Below are 19172 nucleotides of genomic sequence, written 5' to 3' on the forward strand. Positions count from 1 at the left end.
CTACGTGCAATATGGACAGATCATGTTTTTTCTCTTCCTTCTCATATCCTTATTTATTTATTTATTTAAATGACTACTGCTCAGCCCATATCTACTGTTACTACTGTACTACTGTATTAATGTATCCTCCTCCTTACTGACATGTTTGCACTATTGGTGAGATGCGAAAATACTTTTCGCTGTGCTGTACTTGTACTGTACATTGACAATAAATTGAATCTCATCTCATCTCGTCTGTCTCTTTGCAACCCCCCGTTCCCCCATCTCACCGGTGGTGTAAACTAGTAACTAAGTACATTTGCTTAAGTACTGTACTTAAGTACAATTTGGAGGTATCTGTACTTTACTTGAGTATTTCTAATTTCCAGTACTTTTACTTCTACTCCACTACATCTCAGAGGCAAATATTGTACGTTTACTCCACTACATTTAATGCGTCACAATGCGTCACAATATGTCGCATAGCGACATATTGTGAGCTTGTAGATCTGCTACTTTGAAAAGATTTGTATATATTTTTTGAAATGAGACATTCTGCTTAATGAGTACTTTTACTTTAGGTACTTTAAGTACATTTTTATGCCAATACTTTTGTACTTTTACTCAATTACATTTTGAATTCCGGACGTGTATTTCTAAATTGCAGTATTGATACTTTTACTCAAGTAAAACATTTGAGTAATTTTTCTACCAATGCATCTCTCTCTCTCTCTCTTTCCCCCTCACTCAGATGGATATCGCCAGCCGGCTTGGATGGGTGGTTTGATCCTAGTACGTGGCATTGTAGTCTTGCTGTGATGTCCTGGAGAGGGAGTACAAACCAGTCTCTTGCATTTGGCCCCATGCCTGTCCCCTTCAACAAAACCTTTCAACCTCCTCTTCCATGGGAGGTGGGCAGAACCAGCGGCCAGTCGGCGCAGGGGGAAGAGTGGACTGGAAACAAGACTCAGTCCCTCACTGACCCCTTTGTGCCGGTTGAAGATGACTGGTGCCATATGTCACCTGTCCTCGCAGTGTCTGTAGTGGTTTGTTATTGCATTACAATGGTTCTGGGGCTGATGGGAAACATCTGCCTCATCCACATCATAGTCCATAGCAGGGAGAGGGTCAATGTTACCAGTATCTTTATCTGTAATCTGTCAATCTCTGACATCGTCATATGTGTCTGTTGCCTCCCATCCACTGTTGTTTACACACTAATGGACCACTGGGTGCTTGGGTCAGTACTGTGCAGACTGGTTCCATTCATCCAGTGTGTGTCTGTGAGTGTATCTGTGTTGTCTCTGCTATTCATTGCTCTGGAAAGACACCAGTTGATCATCAATCCTTCTGGGTGGAAACCCAGCGTTCCACAAGCTTATATGTGTGTTGTTCTCATCTGGATGCTTGCTTGCTTCACTTCCCTGCCATTCCTAGTTGTTCATCTGCTTACAGACAAGCCCTATGCTGACATTACCCAGCCAAAGTTCCAAGCACATCGTCCGCCATCTCCCTACCCCCAGCCTCATCCCAACACATCACTGATACAGCCTGCAGGCGTGTATTCTAATTCATCTGTGGTTTCTAATTCAGACCACACTGTGTTTTATCATGCCCCCACGTCTGCCCATCTGGAAGCATGTCTGGAGCAGTGGGCATCGCAGCAACAGAAGCTGGCTTACACCATGTGGCTCCTGCTGTTCCAGTACTGTGGCCCATTTCTGCTGGTGCTGTTCTGTTACGTCCGGGTGTTCGTCCGCCTGCGGCACCGCAAAGACATGCTGGATCGTGCCAGAATCCCGGAGAGCCAGCACATGATTCAAACTCGGCGAATCAACATCATGCTGGTCGCCCTGATTACTGCCTTCGCCGTCTGCTGGCTGCCACTCACCTTCTTCAATGCGGTGGCAGACTGGAACTATGAGGCCCTGCCCGTCTGCCACCACAACCTGCTGTTTTCCCTCTGCCACCTGCTGGCCATGTCCTCCACCTGCATCAACCCCGTCATCTATGGCTTCCTCAACTCCAATTTCCGCCCGGAGGTCAGAGAAGCGCTGCTGCAGTGTCGCTGTAGCCCAACGCTGGAGGAAGAGCACGACCCTTTCCACTTGTCCACCGTGCACATGGAGATGTCCCGAGGCAGCTCCATGCATTGTAGGAGCCACTCTGTGTGATATGCACAAATGCACTGTACAATCCTGAGTGTTAATTTAACTCAGAGTGTACGAATGGAACACATTTGTTCCATTTGTACACATGGGCAGTGGCAGAGGTGGAGCAGCCACTCGGGAAACGGAAGGTTCCCACTTCCCAGTTCAATCCCCTGAGTTAATGTCCAAGTAGTCTCACGTGGCCAGATCTGTTGCCTCCAGCAATTTTCAAATGCTTTCCGACCTCCATCATACAGTCTGGAGAACGGAAGCTCTGATGAGCAAGCGATGAAGTGGAAGTGAAGCCTCCTCCCCACTTCCGTTTTGTCTACAGTTGCGTGAATTTATCCTAATGTAAATTGAAATCATCTAAGCATATATAGCTTGCTGCTTAGCAGAAGTTGATAAAAAACAAACACATTTTAATAATTTTAAAGTTATTTAAAAATATACGGAAATGCCAGCTTGTGTATTTCCAGACTCTATAGCATTCAGAGATTGTGGATATTAAAGTTGTCTGGCTACGCAAGACTAGTGTCCAAAGTGTCTTTGAGCAACACACTAAAACTCCTACTGCTCCCAACAAGCCTTGCATGATTTCCTGTGCCGTTGGTGTGTGAATGTAGGTTGCACTTTGGATAAAGGCACCATTTTATTTTTCTGCCTAAAATTGGTTTAGCTTTGATTATGTAGAATGTATATGAAGTTTGTGTCAGAAGTGTACTCTGAAATATTAGTTGTATTATATAGCTTTGACTTAAAAAAAAAAAAAGTGTAGCACTGTGATTCATATTTAAATGTCAATGCAATACATTGAAAGGTTACCCTCTAAACTAACAATAAATTATTACAAAACATATCTGTGACCAGTGGCAGTTTGTTTTAATCAACACTTTAATGACTATAAATATGTGATGGCAAATATTGTAAGAATATTGCTTGTCTCCTACTGCTCCCAACAAGCGAGGAAAACTCATTTTGAGTAAACGGCTTTTAAAGAATTGTATTGTAAAATTCCAAAACGTTTTATTTGAAGCCACTATTTTGAGACAAAATATCTCATCCAAACCTTGGCAACAACATCTGGACCTCGAGCTGACTGTGGTTTGATCCAAATATGGTCACTTCCTTTGTACCAACAACCAATCATGCAAATTGAGAGGGTGGATTTTCACCCAGCAAAACGAGCTGTCATTGGCTAAAATAAACTACTAAAATAAACATCTAAATCTGCGTTTTGAATGTTTATTTTGCTTTAGTTTGAAAGAAAACATGTTTAAGAAGCAAAATAGCAAAAACAAATCATGATTTCACCTACCATGTCTCGCCTTAAATTAGGCATGTTGAATGTCTTTTGTATGTTGTATTTCATTGTTAATTTTATATCTATGATGTTATTGTGAATTTAGTGTAACAATTTCTTCATTGAAGACAAAAAATGTCAATGGCTGTCAATGAACCTCAATGAATAAAATGTTTAGAGACAGTGGGGAAGGACTAACCTGACTCCGCCAGATGGGTCAGCAGCAGGTTCTAGCAGCTTCTAGCAGCAGCTTCTAGCTTCTAGCTGCTGCTGATTGGCCAGGCCGTTTTGTGGCCGGGCATCAAGTCTGCCTGAGAGTTCCCAGATGGGAGCAGGAGGGGGGAACCCAGTGTACTCTCTGCTGCCCCATCTGGCGGAGTCAGGTTAGGGAAGGACTCCAGCTTGTTCAATTGAATTCTAATATGTTTACACAATGCTTTATAAGACAATTCAATGGACTTTCAATTATGTTACATGGCAGGAAAACATTAACAGTCGGAAGACAAATGTGAAGTTGACATTGTGAATATGGCCTTTAATCAGTCTTTAATTGTATTCTAATTGTATGCTTTCTGCTGTAGGCTAATTAAATACATTTTCATTTTTCATACTGTACACACTATAACTCACACTTTAAAGCAACATTAATGTGTTTCTAAAGTGGCTGTGGTCTGTGGATGTGTTTGGTTCTGGACTTGTTTTGTGGACAGAAAAACAGTCTTTACTGTGATGAGAAAGTATAATTACCTGGAGAATGCAATTAATTATCCAAATTTTGTTGTTTTGAAAAATATAACAAAATTGAAATATTGGGTTCTATGATTTCTGTGTGTAGGCTATTATCCATGTTGCACAATGAGGTTTTGAGGCATGTTGATGCTCTCATGTCGGGGGAAAAATGAAATAAATGTATTACAAGATGTATTTATCAGCGAGATGATGTCTTACGTTGTCATTGTATGCCCTAAATAAACATTTAACCCATTCAGGAGGGGAACCCCTTTTGGTGTTTTAGCCATTATGTTATACGTTAGTTATTGAAAAATAGCAGATCTACAAGTTCATAGAGCTTGTAGATCAGATCTGCTATTTCTGAAAAATCGTGAAAATGTGGTGCAAATCTTTGAATATATATTCTTTCAGAGCTAACGTTGCATACTGTAGGTTTTTTAGTGTGGATTTTAGTCAGGATTTAGAAGACATTTTGTAGAATCTGGTCTCAGTCTTAAATGGGTTAAAGTCCATAGACTTGGCTGGCATAAAATGACATCATAACTACCCTAAACAACCATTAAAGTCCATAGACTTGGCTGGCACGAATTATATCATAATTTACCTTAAACAAACATTAAAGTCCATAGACTTGGCTGGCACGAATTACATAATAATTTACCCTAAACAAACATTAAAGTCCATAGACTTGGCTGGCATAAAATTACATCATAACTACCCTAAACAACCATTAAAGTCCATAGACTTGGCTGGCACGAATTACATCATAATTTACCCTAAACAACCATTAAAGTCCATAGACTTGGCTGGCACGAATTACATCATAATTTACCTTAAACAAGCATTAATAATCCATAGACTTGGCTGGCCTAACTTGGCTGGCCTATGACATAATTTCGGAAAGCTATGGATTGGAGGGGCTGGCGCCTCAATTTAACAATGAGTACAGTACGTTCCGTAATGCAATTCCAATAGTGAAAGCTGTCACCAAGTCATTGGCTTTCTTGGGTTTTAAATCCTCTTAGCAGACCTTGTATTGAACTATACTTTCCTGTACTAATCAATCAATCAATCAATCAATCAATCAAAAATAATGATATATGATAACTAGGACATTCAGAAAAGAGCTGGCCAACAGTGGGGGTGGTAAAAAAAAGAATAACAAAATAAATTAAACAAATAAATAAACAAATAAGTAAAATAAATAAACAAATAAAATATTTAAATTAAAACACTAAATACTGTTATACTGTGCATATATAGGCCTATATACACACACACACACACACACACACACACACACACACACACACACACACACACAACCGTATATATATACTGTATACACAGTACATATACATACACCGTATATACAGTACAGTATGTATAAACCAGTATAAAAACAAAAAAATAAAACAAAATAGAAAAGAAAAACATAAAAGATGAGCTCAGCCATATCGACACCGTGAAGAACGTTCCCCCAAAGCTGTGGGCAACGGCTTTCCTACAATTTATGTGAAATCCTTAAATGCCATGAACAAAAAGAACAATGTAGTACTTCAAAACAATGAGGATATCAGATAAACATCAAACCTAGCATCTGTCTAAACATGCTACACAACACTTGTGGTTCAGCAAAACAAATTACATAACAAAGACATGTGAACATATAACCAGTATGTATAATCAGCAGAGTATAATCTATCAGATATGGTGATAAGACGGGACTTCTGCCCTTCCCACACTGGCCCGGGTCCCCTGGGTACAGGTGGATGGCCTCCAGATCTCTCTCCACTCCGTTTTGGGGACAAGGGGTGTCCTTCATCACTTTCTTCTCCCTCTCAACCTGCACCTGCTTGTTCCTCTTCTCCACGTCCATTATCTTAAACATATATAGACCATATTCACACAGCGGCCATCAAGCCATTAAGTTAATGAAATTGTTGCTGCCCTGCTTTTTCAATGCAGAATGCCAACACACCATGTGAATATGGTCTATAGCTTTCTCCTCCCTCTGAGAAACCTTCACCATCTACCTCAATTTCATCTTTCCATTCATTTCGATTGTCTCACCTCTCCAAGCCTTCAGTTCTCTTCTCTTCCTCCAGCATTTTCTCCTCTTCCTCCATCGCATATTCTCCAACTCTGATGCCTCCTTGACTGTGGTGTTTTCAGAAGTCATCTTGCAGTCACCCATGTGCGTTTCCATTTCTTTGATAAGTTGCTTTTTCCTGCCGAACAAAATCTTTAAAATAAGTTGATTTCTATGTGTCACCTTCTGCGGTGCATCCTGCCATATCGGTTTATATAAAATTGAAATTCTTTACAACAAATTAAATTAAAACAGGAATCCAGGTGCCAGGTGAAAATTAAACAATTAATGTATATATACACATACATTTTGTATCTCGTATCCTGATGTCTTACTGGAGTCTGAGGTTCCACTTTTATTCTTATCTAGAAGAGTCTGTCTTGTGTGTTTATTGTCTGCATGTATCGTGTCCATTTACCTTTGTCAACAGACCTTTAATCTTTTCTTTTTTTCAAGACGATAAGCGAGTTCAAGTCTCAGTAACCAGCATTAGCCAGGTTATTGCATGGGTGAAATAGGCTCTCTCTGTCCATCTCTCTCCCTCTCTCCCTGTCTCCCCTTCCATCCTCTCCAAAGCGATGCGTTGTGAGCTTGCAGATGCTATGTTCGCCCCAGACTAGGGATGATAGACAGCACGTCCGATGCAGAATGGCGAGCGCGGTGTCTCGCCGAGCCCCCGTCTAAGGGAGGGGCTGCACTCCTGGTAGATAAAGTTGTAGAGGCTGACAGGGCACCTGCTGTGGCATAATGCACATACAGCGGTGTAGTACTTGTCCAGGAGATCAAACACCTCCCCAATCGTGATGTTCCTCTCCGCGATGAACGTGTGCATGCTGTGGATGTCTGTCATGAGCTTGTTGTCACCAAAGGTGAAATAGGCTAAATCCCGTCCTGCCTCAGAAGCTGCTAAGATCTGGAGCAGAGCTTTAAGTCGGGCGTCCCCCCCAAAGACTCCACAGCCCCAGCTCCCTGTGGCCACAGGTGGGAGATTACTTACCCCAGGGCGGTCAAAGCCACAGTAGGCCTTATTAAGCTCTCTGGTGATCCTGGTTAGGTGAAATTGTTCCATGAAGCTGCGGAACTTCAGTGCATCAATGGCCACAATTTCTGTGCATCTTCTCTGCCAGCTATCTCTTATAATTGTGTCATCGTGGCTGCCGACGCATTCAAAACTATCTGCAAAGCCTGTGTATTCACTGTACTGCTGCGTACCTGTGATGATGAGGCACTCATCGTGGTCCAGGGTCTCGGTGAAGAGGCGGGACAGGATGAGCTCAGGGTTGATCAGGAAACGGATCTCCTCTTGAACCAGCCCGGAACCCAACACGCCCCCTCCCACAAACTTGTTGGCAAAATCCACCTGGAGCATTCCGTGGCCACCGTCCTCTATGGTCGATTTACAAGAAATTTGCAGCTTTGAAAACAAATTGTTTGAGTGTTTCCAGTTGGGAGGTCTATCTAAAGTTTTTCTTTGGAATGTTATTAGACCAGTAGGCATGTTCTCAGTGACACTTTCGAAATAGCACATCAGGGCCTTGAGCTTCTCAATCTTCTTTGGAGAGCCCCCTTCAAACACCTTGAAGAAGTTGATGTCTGGGTAGGTGGCGTACTCACCCTTTCCGTAGCTGCGACTGGGGAAGGTGCAAAAGAAGGCATTGGCCAGCAAGCACGCCACCTGCTCCTGAGACATGGTGATGGAGTGTTCCATCCCTTTCTTAAGGAAGGGAATGGGCTTGGTACACAGCTCAGGGGCTCTCAGTGCTAATTTCACCATGTTTGGCAGCAACACACCCATTAGGTGATCTGCAGCATCCGGTTGCAGGACTTTGTTACAGTACAAATCCCATGCTGTGAAGTCCCATTTCACCATGGCATTTGTGGGATTGTATTTCGTTATTGCATTCTTCACTATTAGCGAACTTGTAAATCTCACTGTCAACATTTTCCTGATAAATTGCCATCGGCCCTGACGCTTCAGGTCTCCTGTTTGCTCATTTAACACTGACAACAGGCTCTTCTCTGAACAGGGCATCTGTATATTATCATCATCCCATACATCCTGAAACATGCTGGGATATGGAACAGGAACTTTACCATCTTGAAGAAGGTCTGTCCTTATCATGACTGTGTGCTGGCCAGGTGAATCCCTCAGCCGAGGAAGAGATGGGGCACATACCGGCACTTTTTGCATCGCAGTGGGGAAGACCATGTTGTATACTTGTTGAGGATCTGCAAGCTGAGTTTGGGAGGGCACTATATAGAGATCATTAGTGACGTGCTGTGACGTAACCAGCCTTGTCCATAATTTATCGAGTTACGCATTTCAATGGTGATCCTTCAATGGTGATCCCTCTGCAGGGTCACGGTGGCACAGTCGGTATAGTGCTGTCGCCTCACAGCTAGAAGGTCCTGGGTTCGATTCCCGCTGGGATGTACGCTGTGGGCACTAGGGGCGTGTTCCCTCCTCCACGTCATCAGTGCTCATACCCGAGGCGGGGTTGGCAAAAGGGCCTTTCTGTGTGGAGTTTGCATGTTCTCCCCGTGTCCCCTAGGGTAGGTACCCTCACAAAAACAATTTACAATTTAGGCATTTAGCAGACGCTCTTAATCCAGAGCGATTTACATTAAGCAATAACAAAAGCATGGCATACATCACATATATAAAAAGTAGTTATCATGAATCATGCGTAAACTAAGAACGTAACAGTGGAGTATCTATGTAAACTATACATACTATACTATATCATATATTATACATGTGTACTATAAAGTGCTATGATGCCGTAATCCTGGTCTCTAAACTATACCTCCCCCTGGCTAGCCGGGGCGCCTGATGGAGGGGAAAGGAACTGGTCGGAATAACGTGTTCCTTCCAAGCGCTACGTCCAGCCGGGGAAACTCTCCCCTGTCAGGTGAAAAGAAGCAGCTTGGACTCCTCATCCATAGAAGGAAGCATGAGTCAGTCCGCTGCCCCCCCAGGTTGGCAGAGGAAGTGTAGCGCCCAGGATTACATTAGATAATTGACACTGGGTGAAAAAAATGGGTTACAAAAATGTGGGATAAAACATAAAACAATAGTGATCATGGCCCTGAGGATATTGGGCCCCCAAGTAATAGGGAATGCAAGGCTGATGTCATAGTAGGCTGTCACGCCTACCGGCGCCATTGTGACTGTGATGGCCTACAAGCCCCACTACATATTAGATCTGCATCAAGTGTATAAAGTTGGTGTTTGAGTGTTTAGTGCACGGTGCTAGAGCTCTTTCAGTTCGCCAAAATGGGATTTATTAAGCCTACTTGAGTAGCCTATACTGTTGTGTGAAATACAACAAGTAGGCTTCTCACCATAAACAAGGTCAGAATAAAGGGGATAAAATAAATAATGGACTAACGTTTCACGGCGCATTCTCACTGCCGCCTGAGTGACTCTCTCTCTCTTGCACTATATTATGGATATATAACTATTCTCTCCCTCTCTCTGTCTGTCTCTCTCTCTCATATCTCACACACGTTATACATTCGCGTCTGTGAGTAGATCGGCGACCCGTTTCCTACCTGCTGCTCCATCTGTCTGTCAAACCACCACCTCGGTCATTTCATTATTTAATATCTCCGACCGACGGCGACAGTCAATGAGAGTCAAGCTCGGCTATATTAGGTAGCTAACACAACAAACTAGCCTGCAACATAAAACCTCTATTTATTTACTGCAGAGAGAACACATGTTTGCAGTTTGCCTGATGATCACTTGTCAGTTGTCACTCTTGTGGTGTTTCCCCATCTCCCTTCTTCCATAAGGATATAATAATATTGTATTATGTCCATGTGCGTCATGCACAACTCCACTCATCTAGTAAGTTGTAAACATTGCCAACATGCATCGCGCCTCTTTTATCTAGCTGTGTGTTACCATAGTTGTTTTACTTTACACACACACACACACACACACACACACACGATTCTGCATCGATGTGGTGATGTGACATAATCGATGCGTTTGCTGTTGATTTTCCTCTGAAGGCATTCCAGCCTTCCAGGCAATGTTACCTGTTAGCTAAGCTTCATGCGTTAGCTTTCTGTTTCTTTCTGAGTCTGACTGGGACAGCGACTAGTCTGGGACAGATCGAGTGACTGAGACTCTGAGAGTCATAAAGTCATTATTTTGTAAGAACAATTTCAAAGCGGAGATTTGATTCAGAGAGTCTCTTGCTCTCTTCATCTGTGATTTACAACAGCTGGTCATCACAATACATCGCGGATGCGTTCGCGCACCTCTCCCGTACACTATCAGTAACCTCAGTGGTTAATTTAACTCTGAGTCAGAGTTAAATGAACACTCGTGTTTTTAGTGTGTAAAAACCTCAATGAGAAGTGCCCTTCTCAGAAAGTCCCTAGTATAATTAGGGTAAGCTATACTATATTTGTATTGTCCATTTTATTTTCTTGACAAGTGACAAAGCACCCATAGGTTTTAGTTCTGCTTGGGGGGAAAACAGTGTCATAGGACTTGAAATAATAAATATGTTCATTCAGTCAGAACTATTCTGGGTTTTGTAAATAGTCATGATAATGAATAATGATATACTGTATTTGGTTAAGTCAAAGCTATGTTAAATCCATCTTTGCCCACTACTAGTATTTGTTACCGTCAGGTGTGCTAATACTACACAGATTAATATACATTTACAAATAGCCTATATCTTTATATATATTTGAATGTATTATCAGTTATCGGTATCGGTCTTGAGAAGCAGGATGTTATCAATATCGGTTAAAAAAAGTAATGGTGATGGGCCATGGTGGTCTGCTGGCCCTGCAATATGAGTACTTTTACTTTTAGTACTTTAAGTACATTTTCAATTCCATACTTTTACTTGTAACGGAGTAGTTCTAAATTGAAGTATTGGTACTTTTACTTAAGTAAAACAACTGAGTACTTTTTCCACCACTGTATGCCTATCCGTTGGCCAGGTATAGTAGTGACTCATCACAGCCAAAATGGCACACCCCCCGAATTTGCATACCAAAGGTGCGAGGTTTGCAAGCCCTATTGGCAAAAAACCAACATTTTATATTAAAATTTGAACCCAGGACCTTGTGAGGCGACAGCACTACTTTAGACAGCTGGTGGATGGAAATGAAGCTCCACCCACGCGGCAACTTGCAGCGTCGGCCAGAAAACTGGAAACTCTTCTCCGACGCTGCAAATTGCCACGTGGGTGGAGCTTCATTTCCATCCTCCTGTCTAAAAACCTGGAAGAGACGCCTGCCGCTCGCGGCTTTTGGCATCTTCGTGACTGGATGCAGTGTCTCTGGGCGAATCCAGACAGTAGGCCTAGATTCACGAAGATGCCAAATGCCGCTTGCGGCAGGAGTCTCTTCCTGGTTTTTACTTTTAGACAGCTGGTGGATGGAAATTAAGCTCCACCCACGCTGCAACTTCGCCAGAAAACCGGAAACGCTTTGCCGAAGCTGAAAGTTGCAGCGTGGGTGGAGCTTTGAGCGGAGAACGGCCGCGCCTAGATGCTCAAGTCTGGCAACACCTTCTCAGGGTAATAATAATAATAAAATAATAATAATAATAAAACTTTATTTGTATAGCACCTTTCATGACATGAAATGCAGCTCAAAGTGCTTTACAGAGCAATGGAGGAAAAAAAAAGAAAAGAAAAGCAAGGCATGAACATTAAAAAAACTCTCCCTGAGACATTAAGCATGTCTCTCCCTGAGACATTAAGCATGTCTCTCCTTTAAGCACGCTTGGGCGTCAAGGCGCAGCAAAAAGCCGCTCGTGGCAGGCGTCTCTTCCGGGTTTTTAGATAGCTGGTGGATGGAAATGATGCTCCACCCACACGGCAGAATGCCATGTGTTTTTCGTGCAAAACTAATGCTTTGATTGATTGATTGATTGATTGATTGATTGAAAGAACAGATTTGAGAATTACAGTAGGCCTACATTTCTTTTCAAGCTTAAACTTAACTGTGGACGACACAATAAAGCATTAGACTTGTTGTTTACAAATTACTATAGGGTCCACCATGTTCAATTCATCATAACATTTAGAGACGTACAAATATACACTTCTATATAGCCATAAACAGGGAATCATATAGAGGAGGTGCAATGGATTAAGAATCATGAATAGCCTAATGAAAACTCCCTAGTTTGACACATCACATGCATGCTACATAATACTGAAATTTTGAAAATTTGCCTTATCTAGGTTGTTAATGGTACACTAACTTTCAATCTCTAGTTGATTTACCTTGATCCACATAATACAAACAATTCAGGTAGAAAAAACAGCACAGACAACAAGAACAGAAAATAAACAAAACAGGACAAACAAACAAACAAACAGAAAGACAATGCAATGCAATGCAATGCAATAATACAACAATAATATCAGGGTTCGGAAATGCGCACCGGGAGCGCACTCGCCTGTATGTGGACCATAGGTTTCCCGGTCATGAATCCACGGGTCCGCCTGTAGTCCCTCCTCTTACCACTAGGGCCCAGTAGCCTCGGTCCCAGGCTCACTTAACTGCGAAAAAGAAGAGCCTGGTCACAACCTAGGACAAATGAGCTATCTAAGGCAGGACTTCCGCCGTGTAACCCCCCCCCGGAAGTTAACGTTTTTTGACCAATCGCCGCGTTGTGTTCCCGAAAATGTATTCCCGCTGAAATGATCATTGGGTGGGGACTAGTAAACACAGCCGCACCGCGTGACGTAGTTATCTTACACGCAACACTTCCGCCACTTCCGCTGATAGTCTTTTCAGCGTAGGTCCTGCCCAGGGTGAGGGCCCAGTGCTTCAACGTTGGAGTGTCTCATCTCACTGGCCCCTTGGGATGTGGACAATGTGGACGAGAAAATCGGCTACCCCAAATCACGCCCACTGCTAAAGGGGAAGTGATGTCACTTACCAGTCTGCCAATCATTTCCTTACCTTCCACACACAGTTTTCGATAGACTGCAGGCGGGAGAGAGATGTTAAATTCAACAGTAAGTTACACCAACTCACCAAGTAACTACGTAAGTAAAAGTGTTTTCTAATCGTTTAGCGGATCTATAAGATGTTGTTTACACTCATCATATGTGGATACAGTTTTGTGTTATAGTGGATATACTCTAAGGTATAATCTCATTATTAATACGGAAGTAATATAGCCTAGTAGCTAAGCAGCTAGCCAAACAAACAACGAGTCCAACTCTTTCATAACGGTAACAGGTGCACGATCGCCCCTTTTCCACCTAGCCCCACTACTCTACCTAGCTGTAAATAACAAACATAAATTCATGTTGGTGATTATATAAAAGGTATTATATTCATTTATAATTGTTAAGTTCACTCTGTATATGGAAGAAATGTGTTTAATAAAACGAAATGGACTGCTAGAAGGTCCTAAATTAACTTAATTAAGCAGTCACCGTCTCATGTTATTCTTCCTTGATTCGACTACTATACAATCAAATACATCTGTATACTAACTAGCTAATAACTAACCAACCAACTAACTAACGTCACGGTCTTTAATCACCCTTTTTCATACCTTTTCTTCTACAAGTAGATCTTTAGTGGTTAAATTAGAACACAGTCAGTGTGTCAACATCTTAAAATGCAACTTTTTTTTAATAATGATTAGGTCCAGATTAGATCCATGTTTGTCTTGGACTCCATTTTACTGTTATGTTGACAAGGTTATTTGACTGATGTTGCTATTGCTTGCTGCTATAGTAATTCTTCACCAGCCTTTTTCTTATCTTATCCATCAGCTTTATTATTGTTTCTCTGTTGCACACTATTGCAAACCATACCATACTTGACTTTGCTGCTTGTACCTGTATGAGTAGTATTAGTGACAAATAAACCTTGATCCTTTAGTCAGACATGCACCTGATGTTATATTTGCACTTTGCAGCCTGATCCACGTGACGGATGCACTCCTTCTCGACTTATCTCTACTAGCAGACTCACTCACATATGCACATTACTTCCAAGTAAGTTCCACTAACTGCTCTAGTAAACCAGGCTTTAGCATATTCACAGTCACACATTGAATTATTACAATGTAATTTGATATAATTATGTAACTTTAGTTTACATCCACCGGCTGTTTATGATGTAAGATTCCCACTCGTCAAATAACATACAGAATGTATATAATTGTATTGCATATATATTTATTATAGTGGGTATATATGATTGTTTAGTTTTAGTTTTTGAAGGGCGCTAGCCTAGCCTCTCCAACGCCTGGCTGTAGGCCCTTTTTGAAACTAGCCCCTCGCCACTCGCCCCACACTTCCACTCGGTTTGAGTATAGATATAAATAATAAACCAGGATTCCCCTCCCATCCATTGCCGTCTCTTTTATATATCTATGATCAAACCAAGTGTGTAGGGTGAGTGGCGAGGAGATAGTTTCAAAAAGGGTGTGTGTGTACCCCTTGTGACGTCATGTGGCCGCAAAGTCTATGGACTTTTTGAGTGGTGCAAACCACTCCAACAACCAGCTTTGTCTGTACCCGTGTGTGTACCTGTGTACGTGGCCCCACGTACAGGTGAGCATGGTTGCTATGGTTGGTGTGTGACGTCACTGCACCACTCAGTTCACACGGGTGTGATTTTTAATTTACTATGACATACTGGGTGCCCCTGGCCCCAAAGGTCACCCCTCACTGTTTTCTTTTTTATAATGTCCTGATATTTTCTTCGGTAGTGGGGTCTGTCATGGTCTTGCTGATCTTCTGAAAGCATGAACATTAGGAATATTTCCTAAAGAAGTAGATCTTTTATTGTTTTCTCCTCCCCCCCATGTAAACTATGTGTCTTTGAAAATAACTATATAAATTTGTGTTATTAATACGTCTGTGACTGTGTGGTATGAATGGTGATTACAGGTTCATGTATTCGTTTGTTCGAGGCCAGTAATGATGACTACAGGCAGTGCCAGTAGGTGTCCAGATTTTCTCAAAGGTAATAATGGTCCGGGAGACAAACGGGGAGAAGGGCGCACACCAGTATTGGTGAGGTGCTAATGGCCTTGGGCAGTAAACATAGTTCAGTCAGACAACTCACGAATAGATTTAACCAATATTTATTATAGAATGAGAATACACGTGTGCATATAATAATTTATCTTGGCGTTCGGCTCTGCTACATTTTTCTCCCTGCTCGGCACAATTAAACATTAAGAGCAGGGAGATAGATATACAATACAACCCCCCATGGGGAACATAAATAACATAACCCACCGGTGGTGCTGGGGTGGTCGTGGGAGCAAACATCACATAACAACAACCAGGAACCGCCTTTTTGAAACCGCCTTCTCGCCACTCGCCCTACACACTTGGTATGCGCGTTCACGTGAGGCTGCGCCATATTAAGTGCCGTCCGAAACCAAGCAGCCTTGAGTGGAAGTGGCTTGGTTTCAAAAATGGGTCATGGTCAGCTGACTACCACATCAGTGAATGACATTGAATACACCCACAGGCCCTTTCTGAAACCAGTCCCTTGACTTGAAGTGCTCTCGGGAGGTTCCCTCGTCAGGAAGTGCCCCTCCAGCTGAATCAAGTTCCCTTGATTAGGGTGTTGGGTATAAAAAACTGTTTGGAAATACACTCGCCATCCTTGTGCAGAAACAGGAAACAGACACCATTCGTTGCCATGGTTACCATCATGCAATTGTGTTACCTGTTATTTTGTTTGTACAGTTATATTGCATTACATCGTGTATGTTTTTGTGACATGTGGATTTCATTCATATGGAAAAAAGAAATACAGCGTGACTGTCAAAAATGACATGTCATATACATCCATGGTGTTTATAAATCATTGTGTTAAAAGTTGTTTTGTTTGTGGTTTCATTTATAGTTTTTTCACGGTGGGGTAAATAAAGAGCCCTTGTGAACATCAGTTGGAGCGTTGTCTATTCTGCATCAGATGAAGATTGTTTAGGAGGAGTTTATTTATCATTTATTTGTGGTGGTACTTACATTTGTAGGTTGCGGTTTCCATGGACAGAGAGCAGGGCTGCACAAGGCAATCGAGTCTAGATCGGCACAGACTCGCTCTTGAGGGCTTTATAAGCCACTTCCACTCAAGGCTGCTTGGTTTCGGACGACACTTAATATGGCGCAGCCTCACGCATATCGAGGGCAAGTGTGTAGGGCGAGTGGCAAGGAGCTGGTTTCAGAAAGGGGGACATAGTAATGCAGGATATTTATAACCCCTTGAGTATATGAATGTACCCTTGAGCACGGCATGAAACCCCTCGAGTAGATCTGACTGAACTAACTCCGCAAGCTACATACCTGTATTGTAAAAATAAGAAAAAGGCTGCACACTCATAGCTGTCTCAATGGTCTGGGATGGACTTGAACCCTGATGAACTACGATACACGTACTACTATTTTTTTCATTCTCTTCTGTCAACAGATGTGGTCGCATATGTTGATGTCTGGTCGTTGGACAAAACCGACAACTATTCAAAGTCATTCATCCAGCAGTTGCAAGAAATGGGAGCCCAGGTGAGTCCATACACATGTAGTGCAGAACATGGATACTATGTTTAGTCTTATTTCATACTTTGTCGTATGGCTGTGTTTTGCTAGTCTGTCTGTTTGTGGGTTTTATAAATAGATAACCAAAAGTATTAACAAGAGCTTGTCTAAATAATATTTACAGTGAATCCATTGGAACACAGGTTATTTTTACATCCTGAAGAGTAATAAATGGTGCATTTATATCCAATGGTGGTAGTTTTATCCAAAGCGCTTAACATAGATTGTGCATTACATTCACACCATGCAAGGCACCAATCTGCACAAATTGGGAGCAATTAGGTGTTCAGAGTCTTGCTCAAGGACACTTCAACACTAACTCTGGGAGAGCCTGGGATCGAACTGGGAACCTCACGGTTTACAACTGGCTGTTCTTTTTTTTTTTTGGCAACTTATTTTTATTGTCATTGCCGGGGTAAACAATACATTTTATACACAAGCACAGCATAGCATCAATAGGTTCGTTCTCAATACAAAATTCACATTGTCTCCCCAAGGAGACAGCAGCAACATTAAAGTAACACATTTGAAAAAATAATAATCATAAATAATTATACTAACAATAATAAAGTGAAGAAATGTAAACATGAAAGACAACATCTGATCAAGTTATTCAGTCAACGGACATGAAAGGAAAGAGGATGATAAATAGTAGATGCGAGTTACAGAACGTACCATACATATTTTTATAGACAGTCACACAATGTGCATCTACCCACATATTGTACAATCATATATCACATTAAACATTCATAATCTCTTTGTAGAAATACATCTTGCCCCAGCAAGCCGAATGACGTCATGATGACGTTATGATGACGTCCTCCGGTGACATTCAGGACGTTCAGGACTAGGCCAGATCACAGCCCATATAGGGATGATATTTACATCATTTCCAGGACGTCTTCACCAGTTGAAATATTATAGCGTATTCTGGGTCAGATCTGACTAGTTATGATATGACTTAAGTTGATCTGGCCTCGATCTGACTCTCTCTGATTCATCCAGGGATGTCCTAGCCTGGATCCAGCCCAAAGACCCCGCCCACTCTCTGAGTGGACTGCATCTCTTGGTCTGGTGTTGCGCTGTGAACCTATAATTTCTTCGGTACAAAAATGTATTATCCAATGAGAATCGGTGGTGGGGGGGTGGGTCTAACGAACAACCAATCAGCGCCGAGTCCCGTTTTCAGCGTCATCACGCAGCGCAACACACAGAGGGTTGAGGGAAATTCTAATCCCCTCCCCCTTGAAATCGCTCAGACAGGAGACAATGTCAGACTGAAGCTTCAAGAAAGCTACAGTCTGATAATCAGGCTAGGGATGTCCGTCTTAGTGGGCAGAATTTATGTTGGCTGAAATCAGGTGATATTCTGGGCCAGATCTGACTAGTCTTGGTTTCACTTGATCTGGCCCCAATCGAGATGTCACCAATTCGTCCAGGTCCTGACCGTGCTTGCTGGGCATGGTAATGTTAATGTTCGATGCGTGCGAAGGGTGTCCATTTCTTAATACATTTTTCATTTTGTAGCCTCACCAAATAAGTAATTTCTTCCATGTCTCTAATTTCTTTTACTTTATTCAGCCATTGTTCGTGGGTTGGAGGGTGTTTTCCTAGTCAATTTATTGTGATAGTCTTCTTGGCCCGTTGTTAACAATACCTGGAGGAGGGATACCTTTTTCCTACCTTCAAAACCAGTCGGCACTACTCCTAGAATAGCTGTCTTGAAATCGTGTGGTATCTGAGTGTCAAACACTCTACAACTGGCTGTTCTACTGGCCACTCTACCCCTGAGCTACTGCCGCCCCCGTTGGCAATAATATACTTTCTGTCTTTAAATTTCTCAGGTAACCAAGTCATTCAATAAGAAAGTTACCCATGTAGTCTTCAAGAATGGACATCACGCTACATGGACTAAAGCCAAAAAAAACGGTGTCAGGCTTGTTTCAGTCCTGTGGGTTGCCAGGTAATCTGGTTTAGATTTTTTCAACTCAACCGTTATTTTTTGTGTTGTGTGATTTACATTTTTGCATCCTTGATTATGCCCATTAAATAATACTTGCTAATGTTTTTGGGGAAATTATTTTCAGATGTAAAGATGATGGTGAACATGTGGATGAAGAGTTATACCCAGCCTTAAATGATGACATCAAGACCGTGCTCAACAAAAAGAAAGTAAGTACTAACTATATCGGATTTAAAGTGGCTGTAAAGTAGTAGTAATATGTATTCTCAGTTTATCACACCACAGAATGTGTTATTAACCAACCAGCCAAATTAGACTGTAATGGCCGTTTTCCTTGTCAGGTTGTCGACCTCTCCTATAGGTCGTATGTATCATTGTTGTCGGT

The 19172-nt window shown here is 42.1% G+C and overlaps 3 protein-coding genes across 3 annotated transcripts in view; 2 read left to right on the forward strand and 1 right to left on the reverse strand.

Annotated features, from left to right (window-relative positions):
* Positions 1–842: 842 nt before the first annotated feature.
* LOC306930704 (neuropeptide Y receptor type 4-like) lies at positions 843–2153 on the forward strand (the record flags this gene model as incomplete). Its single annotated transcript, XM_079511798.1, has 1 exon — positions 843–2153. The coding sequence occupies one exon, from the start codon at positions 843–845 to the stop codon at positions 2151–2153; it is 1311 nt and encodes a 436-aa protein (XP_079367924.1).
* A 4719-nt stretch (positions 2154–6872) lies between these two features.
* Positions 6873–8465, reverse strand: LOC306930705 (poly(ADP-ribose) glycohydrolase-like; the record flags this gene model as incomplete). Its single annotated transcript, XM_079511799.1, has 1 exon — positions 6873–8465. The coding sequence occupies one exon, from the start codon at positions 8463–8465 to the stop codon at positions 6873–6875; it is 1593 nt and encodes a 530-aa protein (XP_079367925.1).
* Positions 8466–13135: 4670 nt separating this feature from the next.
* The window catches only part of mcph1 (microcephalin 1), a 40095-nt gene continuing 34058 nt past the window's right edge, over positions 13136–19172 (forward strand). Inside the window, exons 1-6 of the mRNA XM_079512715.1 lie at positions 13136–13293; positions 14181–14259; positions 15160–15235; positions 16697–16788; positions 18669–18787; positions 18912–18996. Coding sequence (XP_079368841.1) covers positions 15190–15235; positions 16697–16788; positions 18669–18787; positions 18912–18996 — 342 coding nt within the window. The 5' untranslated portion in view covers positions 13136–13293; positions 14181–14259; positions 15160–15189. The remainder of the gene's footprint in view (positions 13294–14180; positions 14260–15159; positions 15236–16696; positions 16789–18668; positions 18788–18911; positions 18997–19172) is intronic.

This window comes from Electrona antarctica (assembly GCF_951216825.1).
Source record: "Electrona antarctica genome assembly, chromosome: 10".
Lineage (NCBI taxonomy): Eukaryota > Metazoa > Chordata > Actinopteri > Myctophiformes > Myctophidae > Electrona > Electrona antarctica.